Genomic DNA, 10,841 nt, shown 5'->3' on the forward strand with positions numbered 1-10,841 from the left:
ATCTATCAAGTTCTTTAATTTCAGGTTGACAAGTTATTACACGAATAATACCACCTCCTATTTTCATTTCAAGTATTCCACTTTTGTATTTTCTCATTTTTTCGAATATAATCCTAATGATTTTTTTATCTCCATCTTTCCAAACTTCAACTTCAATTCCAAATTGTCCTAATAAACTATTATTTTCTTGTAATTCTCTTTCTCCTTCTTCTATCTTTTCTCTTTTTTTCTCTCTTTCTTCTCCTATTTCTGTTTAGTTTTCTTTTTCTTCTTCTTTTTAATATTTTCTCAAACTGTATTGTTTTATTTCTTCTTCTATTTTTTTTGTTTCTTCTTCAATCTTTTCTTTAATTCCTTTCTCTATTTCTTTTCTCCTCTTAATTTCTTCAATTATTTCTTCTTTTGTTTTTTCTTCTTCATTTTCTTGTTTTTTCTTCTCGACTCTCTCTTTCACTTTTTCTTTCTTGTTAATTCTTTTGATTATCCCTTCTATCTTTTTGATGTCTTCTTCCATCTCTCTTTTGTATTCTATTTCCCTTTTCTCCATCATTTCTAAATATTCATAATCATCTTTTTCCATTATTTCTTCTTTCTCTCTTTCTTCCATCTTTTATTTTATTTTTTTATTTTTTTTTATTTTATTTTTTTATTTTTTTTTATTTTATTTTTTTATTTTTTTTTATTTTATTTTTTTATTTTTTATTTTTATAATTATTAATAAATATTTTTTAATTATGTTTCTTCTTCTTAATCTTCATATCCCATCCCATATTCTTTGTACACTTCTTCTATTGTTTTCCCATAAATTTGTCCATTCCTTCCCATCAGCTCTTGTCCTATATCTTTGATCTCATTGTATTTATGAACTTTCTCCATAGATTCTTCGCTTGCTTTCTCATATCTTTCTATTTCTTTTTTCATCTCTTCTATCCCTTTCAGTATTTCTATTATCTCCTCTTTTATCTCTTCCTTCTTCTCTTCATTTCGTGTGTAATAATACATCCCTTCTTTCTTCCCTTTTCTATTCTTCATTTCTTTTCTTCTTCTCTTATTCTTTAACAAACTTTATTATCTTCTCTTCTATCATCTCTTCTAAACTTATTTTAACTATCTCCTCTTCTATCCCCGTTTTGTCTCTTATCTCTTTCTCCCCTTCTGGCTTTTCTTTTATCTCTTCCAATATTTCTATTACTTTCTCTTTCATTTCTCTTCTTTTTTTTTTTAAGTTCTTCTCTTTATTCAACTTTCTTTGTATTAGTTTTTCTGTTCAAAAAGTCAAAAAAGAATTATAAAGAAAAGAACCAAATGCATTGTAAAACAGTTTTTGTTAATACAAAAATATTTAAACCTTGGTTTAAAAGACTTGGAACATACCACTTTATTTCGTCAGAGGTTATTATAAACAAAAATCATAAACTTACTAATAGAAGGAATTTCAATACAATTGTGTTAGGTGATGTGTTGCTTGAGATAAAGAGATAAATAAAAACTCTTTAGAACATCTTTTAAATTTGAGTTATTTTTTAATAGAACAGAAGTTTACATTCTTTTTTAATGAAAGAAGATAAATTTTTTACTTATAGAGACATAAAATAATTCTGAATCTCCTCATTTTCTTCGTACATAAAAGCCTCATTTTGGCAAGTAATGAACTCATTTATTTTCATTGCAGATAGCCTTAATCTATTAATGTTTAAATAGTCTCCTAAATGAACATTAATTTCTTGAAGACTAATCATGTCTTTCATCCACAAAGAAAAAACAACAATTCTTGGTTCTGTTGGAGGTATAATTTTTAAACGATTTCGGTAAATGGCATTATTTTTGTCAATTGAAAAGAGAGAATAAAGTTTATTATATTCTTCTTTTCTTTCTTTTCTTAAAGATTTAAATTGTTCACTAAGATCAATAGATCTTCTAACAAGAACAGAAAAAATCAAATGAGCCATATTCATTTCGTTAATATCAGAACAACAACATCCTAACTTTATAACTTTTTCTAATGATTTTTTATCTTTTGTAATATCAAGGAAAAATTCTTCAACTCTCTGAAGGTTCTCAACATATTGTTGAATAGTTTTACACTTATCAACTTGTTCTTTTACTAAATCATATTTTTCAACTCTTTTAATAAGTTTTTGATCAAATAAAGCTAATTGTCGTGCAATAACACTAGACTTTTCTTTAAATAAAAAGAATACGTCTTCATATTGTTGGGTTATTTGAATAGATGGAGTACCTTTTTCTTCTTCCTCTTCTTGTTTTGGGTGAGGTCCAGTTTCACTTAGGCGAAGACTTGTAGCCATTCCTCTTCTTAATTTGTATGACCTTCTTGAAGAATAAAGACCATTTGATCTTACTGTTGCAAATTCTTCAAGAGCACTCATTTTTTCTGGAAGTGAAGGTAATCTGACAGCTCCCCTAATCTCATTAACAAGAGTTCTTGGTGTATTATTTATTGTAAATATTTCTGTCATTTGTTTTTGAATTTTAGCTGGTATTTTTGAATAGCACCGTGGGGCTGACAATGCTATGTCTCTTATTTTTTGTAACTTTTTAAATCGTTCTTCATCAAGTCTGGGATTATTATCACAACACTTCTGTTCCATTTGTAAATGGTCAACAATAAATTCAAGGGACGTAAATAAAGGAGCTACATAAACAAATATTGAAGTTAGGTATTCAGGTAAAAAAGGGTCTAAGGCCAATGACCACAATTCTTCAGAAGAACATTCGACAATCCTTCCATCTGAGTCAAATAAAGGATCTCCTTCTAATTGAAAAAGACTTGTTTGGTTTTGAATTATATCATCAAGAAAAGCATTACAACTATCGTCATGAATGTTTTCATCTGAAAAAGTAAGAGTTAATAATTGTTCTTTAGTAATTTTGTTTTGGAGAATATCACTACATAATTTTTGAAGAATTCTTCTTTTTTCTGGTTCTAAATGGAATAAAGCAACTCTTCGTTGTTTTACATAAATGTAATCTAAATTAGAAATGAGTTGGTACGAATGGTTTTTAAATTCTTTTATTAGTTGTTCTGGTTGGTATGGCTCTTTTATAATGTTTTCCATTGTTTGACCAAATATACTTGTACTACAACTAAAACCTGTTCTTAGTTTTTTTGGAGTAAAAGAAGTTCTTGGAGACAAAAATCCTGGTCTTGTACTTCTAGGAGAATAAGGAGATAATTCTCTGATACAAGTCTCTGCTATCCCTTCAAGTTTTTTTGCAAAGCTCACCCTTTTCTTTGAGGGCATAGGGGAGGACTGAATCACACATGGTTGATTTGACATGATGATTTAAATAATAAAAGTTTAAATAACATATTTTTTAAAACAAACTCTTTCTTTTTTTTTTCCTTTTATTTAGTAATATTTTTTTTAAATTTAAAATAACAATTGAATCAAAACCAAAATTTATGTTTTTCATTTTTAACAAAAACATTTTGAAAAATAAGTATTTTTTTAAGATTCCAAAATTGGAAACAATTTTTAGTTCTAAAAAAGGAGTCATAATAAAATTATAGTATAATTTATAAACTAACTTGTTGAATTTAAATAATAAACTAACAAATGAAATATTGTATTGTTAATTTTATAAGAATAATAGAAATTAAGAGTTTTGTGCTATTTGAGAAAACTGTTAATTTGATTAATGTTAGATTTTTTTGTCATAATATAAAACAATAATTTATAATAAACTGATAAAATTTATAGTTTTCTATTATTAGTAAGAGGTACTTTACGTTTTAGTCAATAGCAAGATAAAAGAAACAATTAATAAAAAGAAAATGGTGAAAAGAAGTTTTAAAAAGAAAGTGAAAAAAACTTAAATTTTTCATTTTTTGTAGAAAAAGTGATGGAGAATTTCGTTTCGTTTTATGATTGTCCGAGAAAGTTTCATGTTCCTAATGTAGACACCTATAAACAGCTTGGGCATTACTGTAATAAAATTAGTTGTAAAATTAATTCAATAGGAGAAAAATTAAAGAATTGGAAGAAACGTGATAACTTTACAAAAAGAAAGTTATTAATCAAATTTGATAACTCCTTAAGACTGGTTTCATTTGTTTTAAAAAAACCAATAAAACCTGAGTTTGGTGAGAATCAAGTTATATTAGGAAGTGCGTTAATTAAAATTTGGGATACTTCATTAGAAGTTATTAAAGTATTAAGTGCACAAGAAATAGCTGAGTCAATGTATAAAGTCATATTAAATATAATGAATAGAACTGAATTTCAACCACATCATACTGTTATTGTTGATATTGCTGCAACTTCAGAAATTAATTGTTTGGCTGAAAATTACCGTAAAATGTTATATGCAACATATTTTCATATTTCCGATATTTATGAAAGTTATGAAGACTTATTAATGGCATCATTTAGAGTTGAGATGACAGATGACCCTATGCAACTTACTACAGAACTTCCAGAAGAAGATGCTATGGATAGTGCTTCTGCATTTAATACTCAAGATAAACCAAAACCATTTCCTTTTCATGCACAAGATGGAATTGAATCAGTTCCAATTATGACAAAAATTTTATTTGGACTTGTTGACAAAAGAAAAGAAGTAAAAAAATTAATAAAAGAAAAGGAAAAAGACAAGAAAAAGAAAATCAGAAAAGATAAAGCTGTTCCTAATGAACCTACATCACTTCCTGAAGATTCTTATTTTATTCAAAGTGGTCTTTCTGCTCATTTCTTACGTTTTGCACCATGTGCATTAGTAATGTTATTTTTCCAGTTACCTAGTTTTCAAGAATTATTTCTTGATCATATTAGTTATTTTCCTGATTCAAATAATGTATTCTTATCTGTAAGTAATGAAGAACTTGAAATTGCAGAAAAGCATTTTCCTCGATTATTTTCTTGGAGGTCATTTCATAGTTATATTAAAGAATTATCTATTGATGAACAAGAAAATTTATTTGATCAATGTGGAGATACTTGGCTTGAACTTTATCATCCAGGAAATGATATTTTTCTCTCATTCTATTCACATCTTGTTGATTCATTATACTTCTCATTTCTTACTTATCCAATTACATGGGCTGCAGTTCCTGGATTTGTAGAAATAACTAATGTTTATTTATCTGAATTCTTTCCTCCAAAGAGAAGACATAATTTAGCTGCTCATAAGAAAACATTAAAACATTTGGCATTCCTTTCTCCTTATTATTTATCTGCAATTTCTGGTCTTTTATTAAAAAATGTTAATATATTTGACTTTGGTCAAGTTCTTGATACTTTATCATTAATAGCAAAATTACATGAAGGATTTGCCCAACATAATGAAATACCAAGTAGTGTTGCCTATGCTCTTTTACATCCACTTGACTCAGATGATTCTTCAGATGATATAATGAAACCACAAACTGATGATAAATTTCTTGATATTGACTCAGAACATCCTGCTGATTGTACTATTTCTGCTGAAGAATTAATGATATTGTTAGAGGGATTAATTAATTCTGATAATTGTTCAGTGATATTATCTGTATTAAACTTATTATTTTATTTAATGAATATCTGTTGTATGTCTGCACGTACGATCATTTTAAAATTATTACTCAATAATTGGTTTAATCTCCTTTTTCTTCATTGGTCTTCAGATGTTAGAAAAGGATTTGTTCATTTATTACTCTATAGAGGTACTGTAAATAGAAGATCTCATCTGAACTGGGACAAATTCTCAAAAGAAGAGTCTAAAATCAATTCTAAAATATTACATGACCTTAATATTGATCTAAAAGAATTTGATCGGTTTGTTTTTTTATTTTTTTAATTGTTTAGACTAACAACTATTCACCATTTTGTTTAGTACTTTCATCTTAAATTTAGACAAGAAAATCAAAGATTTACATGATAACACTCAAAATGAAAATTGTATCATTCCATCACGTAAGAAAAATTATGTTGATGCTGCCCTTAAAGAATATAATGTAGCACTAAAACAATATCTTTTATGGGACAAGAAAAATACTCAAGAAGTACCACCTATAAAAACAGATGTCTATTTACTTGATGACTCTTATTAAGAACTAGTCCAGGTTTTGTGTAATTCTAAATAACATTAATCATTATTTTTATTTTGTTTTATAGCATAATAAAAATTATTAAAAAAATAAAAGTTGATTTAATATCTGATTTCCTACTAGAGTTTAACTTATGGTAGGTATAGTATAATTAAGATATTATTGATAAAATCCTATCAGTATGTATTTTTGTTCTTTTTAATAACCACTATTTGGATAAGCAAATTTTAAATAATATTTAACAGCCTCAACAATTTTATAAAAAGATTGATTCATTAATACTTGAGAAACTTTATTAGAATATAATTCTCTAAAACAGTCCATATTTTTCATATAATTATTTCTTAATTCTATTTGTCATTCTCTAATTTTCCTCTAATCGAAAATTTCAATACTCTCATGATTATTATAAATGTTACAATTACCCTCAGTAGAGTACAAACAATTTGTATTATTAAATATTTTTTTTTTGAATTTTTTCATAACCAATAAAATTAAAATATCTTTTACTGCATGAACATGAATAAAAGTGTTTACTAACTGAATATCACCTAAGTCAATGGTTTATACTTCTTTTTCTATTTCTTCAATATTTTTTAAAATTATTTATCCTTTTCATTAAAAAATTATTATCTTCAAAATATTTTGGGTTTTATCTCTTTCTATTATTTCTGATCTTTTGACAATTTATAACTTTTTACATTTTTGGGGGTATTGGGTTACACTGTCCATTGTTGATAGTTTCAGAACCAATCTCATTTATTGTCTTTACTAGATGGAGTTTTGTTGTGGTTGTTTCCCATAGTTATTGAGATCTAAATTGGTAATTAAATAATTACTCTTATCATGTTTTTATATATCAAAGAAAAACAATAAAAAAGAAAAAATATTTTTTTTATGAAATATTCTTATGAAAAGGAAGTTATAGGGATTAATCTATCGGTTAGAAGAGTCTGATATGTTCTAAACTAGTTGGTTTTTTTTTTAGAAACAAGAAAATTCTAATTTAAAAAATGAACTGCCGTATTATTTTTGGAAATAACAATAAAGTTGAAAAATAGTAAAAATTAGAAAGTATTAGGTATCAAGGTTGTGTTAATTTGTTTGGTCTATCTTTTTTAAAATTCTTTCTATCTGTTCTTTTGTTTCTATAGTTATTAAATGATCAAACCCAATTGTTTGTTTCACTTCTTTAATGGCATCCAATTTATCATCAGAACTTATAAGTAAAGAAAGGTATTTAACGACATTTATTCGTAATATATTATTTGTTGGATTTTCTTTGCATACTTCTACCATATTTTCAATGTACTGTTTCTTTGTTTGAGAAACGAAATCTAATATAATTAGATGTTTTTTTGATTTATCCTTTAAATAATTATTGTTTCTCAAAAATAATTAACAAACCTTCTGGAGTCATAAGAATAATTGATAATAGTGGTTGTAAAATAATCGCTGATTTTGATTTTAATAAAATTGTTGTATTTTTAACGTATTTATGAATTAAATCAATGACCTCTTGATTTGACAATTTGTTTGATATAATCGAAAAGAGTATTAAAAGTGAAGACAAGTAATTATCAGACAAATTTTCTGTTCTTTTTTTTGATATTAAGGAGATAATTTCTCTTGCTTCATTTATTCCTAAATAATATGATATTTGTTGGTTTTGACAGAGACTAACAGTAGATTTCATTATTTCATCATCCCTTTCTTTTAACCCCCTTTCTAGAATCTTCATAATAATTTCTTTTGTTAAAACTGATGTAATATTTTGATGGCGAAGATGAAGAAGAAGAATATGAAGATAAATACGATACAGTGATATGTCTGAATTAATGAAAGTTCTCATATCTTCAATAAAATCAATTGTTAAATACATACCATCATTTTTACTTGCTTCATATAGTATATTTAATATTTCTTCTTGTATTGTTTGTTCTTTTGAATTAATTAATGAGCGAATATCAACAGATAAAATCATCATAGGAACGAATGTTTGGTCAATTAACAAATGACTTAAAATAACACTACAACTTTTATTATCTTTAATACGTTCAAAAAGAATATTAAGAAGAATTGCATTTGATGTAACAACTAATCTACATTCAGCAAATAAAAGAAATGGAATAATTACTTCAAAATATGAACATTTTTGAAGAATAAATTGAATGAGAACTTCAAAAGAAGGAATTAATGAATAAATAAAGTCAATGCATTGAGCCGATTGTTTAATTAATTCAAAGAAATGTAATGAACAATCATCTGAATATTGTAATATATATAATAAAATTGTATTGAATGAAACATTTAATGAAAGTGATTCTAATTCTTGTGACTTTAATTTTTGAAGGAAACTAATGAAATTATTAATGTCTTTTATAACAAGACTTGGCAAATAATTAATACAACTCTTAATGAATTGTGTTAGGTTTATTGTAGATGATAATGGAATACAATTTACCAGTTGTAATACTTTTGATATATTCTTTGTTTCCGCTAAGAAAAGTATATCTTCAATGCTAGTATTTGATAACAATTTTAATATTGTAGGTTTTATTGTTTCATTAGTGTTTATCTGATTTGTGAACAATGAATAAATTAATTCATTTATAGAAGATTTTTGTAATAACTGTTGAAGGGTTTCAACACTTAATGATTTAATAAATAACTCTTCTTCTTTCATCAAAACCTTTATTAATTCAATAGCATAATCACCACAACAATTATCATCAATTAAACTAACTAAAACTGAAATAACACTAGTCTTATTTACTGCTTTTTTTAATGAACTAGTTAAAAAAATTAATGTCCTAATTAAATATAATATTGTTGTATTTGTTAGCCCATTAAATCGAACATTTCCAAGATAATGAAATAGTCGAGGAACAATTCCACTATAGTCAAGAGAATTAATACCAATTTCAAAAAGTGTTATAAGAAGTTCAAGTGAACTTTTAAGTAATTCATTAGATATAGTTGGTAAGGAATTAGGATTAAAAACCATTAATAGCAGTACTAGAACACGAGACTTCTTAAAAGCTTCTACTTCTCGTTTATGAAGAAGACAAACTCTAACAAAGTCAAATGAAATAGCCGTAAATTGTTGGTCAGGAAGATTGTCAATTCCTTTAAACAATTCGATAAATAAATTTGGATTTGAGTTAATTAATACATTATAGTCATGACCATTTTCAATAAATGAAATAGCCAATTTCATTACTGCTACTTTAATACTAAAATTATTAGAAGCTAACATTTTCATTATTTTCTCAAACAACTTTTCTTTTCCATAAGCTGTTGAAACAAAACAATCTCTAAGATACCTAGAGTGATTGCATATTGCTCTACACAATTCAATAAATGGTACTAAAGCAGATTCATTAATGGTTGAGAAATATTTAATAAATGAAGTAAAAGATGACAATGCACAACTAAGAAATGCTCGGTCTTTGCAATGAGTCTGGAAGAGATTTTTAATAAATGGAAATACATATTCTAATGGTACTTTTGCATGATGGAATTGCATTATTTGAGATAATAATCCTTCTTGATTAAGAATATTTCTAACAAGAATAATAGCATAACGCGGATTATTTGTTAGTGCTGTTAATAATTGGAATGTAAGGAAATCAGATAAATTATCTTCATTAAATAATACCATTAATCTATTGAAATTACCACAATGTCTTTCAAAAATGTCTTGTTGAATTCTTTTATTACTTGCTAATTGAACGAAAAAAGGAAGAGATTGATGAATATTTTGCTTATTTTCAATAGCAATACATAAAAAACAAATAAAGTCATTATCTATTAAAAATTGAACAAACAATTCTTTAATTTCTGAATGAAAATAAATATGAGTCAATGCTATATATAATAATAACTCTTGACAGTTATTTAATCTACATAATTCTAATATTGTATTTAAAATACCACGTGCCTCTAAAATTTCAAATGCCTCAGTTCCATGTATTTGAATTAAATAATCTAAAACAATAACACCTTGATCTCTTTTATCTCTACTCCCAGAATTAAGCATTAACTCTAATAAATCAATATGTTCTGTTAGTATTAATTCAGTTGTAGTTTTACCGTCCACTCCTTTATAAGTAAGTATTGATTCAATTAATTTAACTGAAACAGTTTCATTATCTTTTTCACATTTGAGAAGTTCAGAAAATAAATCTAAATTACTCAATAAGTGATTATAAAATTTATCATTATCACTTATTCGTGCTAATACCACATCAACAATATCTGCAAATTCTTCTGTTTGAACAAATTTGAGTACATTAGTAATCTTTTCAATAAGATTTAAATTAATAGCAATCTCCATTAATGATTGAGTTGTAATCATTTCTAATAATAATGGCAATACAATCATACAACTAATACAATCAAAACATTTCATTACTTCTTGAAGGCAATCTTTAGTAATATCAAATGGTTTTGTTTTAAATGTTTGTTTAAATAATGAAAATGAAAGTAAAAGAACTTCTTTTTCATCTTCATTACCTTTTTGGTATAATTTACAAATTCCAAGAAGATTTATCTCATTAACAAGATCATTTTGTAACATGTTAACATACTTTCCAAGTGTATTTTCACGTTCGCACCAAAACACACAATAATTTTCTTCATATTCATTTTTAACTATCTTTAAAGCATCTTTCATTTCTTTAATTGTTTCATGTGATTTAAATAAATAATTTTTTAAACAACTCATCATAATTTCACTTATAATAAATGTCGCATTACTTAAAATTCTGTTGAGTCAGGTACTTAACTGCTT

General features: G+C 25.7%; 4 protein-coding genes across 4 annotated transcripts in view, besides 16 other annotated features; 1 reads left to right on the forward strand and 3 right to left on the reverse strand.

Moving 5' to 3' along the window:
• Positions 1 to 193: 193 nt before the first annotated feature.
• Positions 194 to 279: a microsatellite.
• Positions 280 to 298: 19 nt separating this feature from the next.
• Positions 299 to 478: a microsatellite.
• A 130-nt stretch (positions 479 to 608) lies between these two features.
• Positions 609 to 706: a microsatellite.
• Positions 707 to 736: a sequence feature (AT_rich).
• A 143-nt stretch (positions 737 to 879) lies between these two features.
• Positions 880 to 1,057: a microsatellite.
• Positions 1,005 to 1,177: a microsatellite.
• Positions 1,065 to 1,237: a microsatellite.
• A 340-nt stretch (positions 1,238 to 1,577) lies between these two features.
• On the reverse strand, positions 1,578 to 3,299 carry EDI_173910 (uncharacterized protein; the record flags this gene model as incomplete). The annotated part of the gene is made up of 1 exon (XM_001738680.1): positions 1,578 to 3,299. One exon carries the CDS (start codon positions 3,297 to 3,299, stop codon positions 1,578 to 1,580), a length of 1,722 nt encoding a protein of 573 aa, XP_001738732.1.
• Positions 3,300 to 3,303: 4 nt separating this feature from the next.
• Positions 3,304 to 3,401: a sequence feature (AT_rich).
• A 116-nt stretch (positions 3,402 to 3,517) lies between these two features.
• Positions 3,518 to 3,545: a sequence feature (AT_rich).
• Positions 3,546 to 3,678: 133 nt separating this feature from the next.
• Positions 3,679 to 3,721: a sequence feature (AT_rich).
• Positions 3,722 to 3,864: 143 nt separating this feature from the next.
• Positions 3,865 to 6,049, forward strand: EDI_173920 (uncharacterized protein; the record flags this gene model as incomplete). Its single annotated transcript, XM_001738681.1, has 2 exons — positions 3,865 to 5,774; positions 5,833 to 6,049. 2 exons carry the CDS (start codon positions 3,865 to 3,867, stop codon positions 6,047 to 6,049), a joined length of 2,127 nt encoding a protein of 708 aa, XP_001738733.1.
• Positions 4,570 to 4,641: a microsatellite.
• A 26-nt stretch (positions 6,050 to 6,075) lies between the features above and the next one.
• Positions 6,076 to 6,141: a sequence feature (AT_rich).
• Positions 6,142 to 6,495: 354 nt separating this feature from the next.
• Positions 6,496 to 6,549: a sequence feature (AT_rich).
• Positions 6,550 to 6,634: 85 nt separating this feature from the next.
• Positions 6,635 to 6,679: a sequence feature (AT_rich).
• A 216-nt stretch (positions 6,680 to 6,895) lies between these two features.
• Positions 6,896 to 6,953: a sequence feature (AT_rich).
• Positions 6,954 to 7,141: 188 nt separating this feature from the next.
• EDI_173930 (uncharacterized protein) lies at positions 7,142 to 10,775 on the reverse strand (the record flags this gene model as incomplete). Its single annotated transcript, XM_001738682.1, has 2 exons — positions 7,142 to 7,383; positions 7,454 to 10,775. 2 exons carry the CDS (start codon positions 10,773 to 10,775, stop codon positions 7,142 to 7,144), a joined length of 3,564 nt encoding a protein of 1,187 aa, XP_001738734.1.
• Positions 10,745 to 10,767: a sequence feature (AT_rich).
• Positions 10,776 to 10,831: 56 nt separating the features above from the next.
• Positions 10,832 to 10,841, reverse strand: part of EDI_173940 (uncharacterized protein) — a gene marked incomplete at both ends in the record, with an annotated part of 745 nt that continues 735 nt past the window's right edge. The window contains one exon of the mRNA XM_001733382.1: positions 10,832 to 10,841. This exon is cut by the window's right edge and continues 614 nt beyond it. Within this exon, the coding sequence (XP_001733434.1) occupies positions 10,832 to 10,841 (10 nt within the window).

This window comes from Entamoeba dispar, genomic scaffold (assembly GCF_000209125.1).
Source record: "Entamoeba dispar SAW760 scf_1105229461627 genomic scaffold, whole genome shotgun sequence".
NCBI lineage: Eukaryota > Evosea > Mastigamoebida > Endamoebidae > Entamoeba > Entamoeba dispar.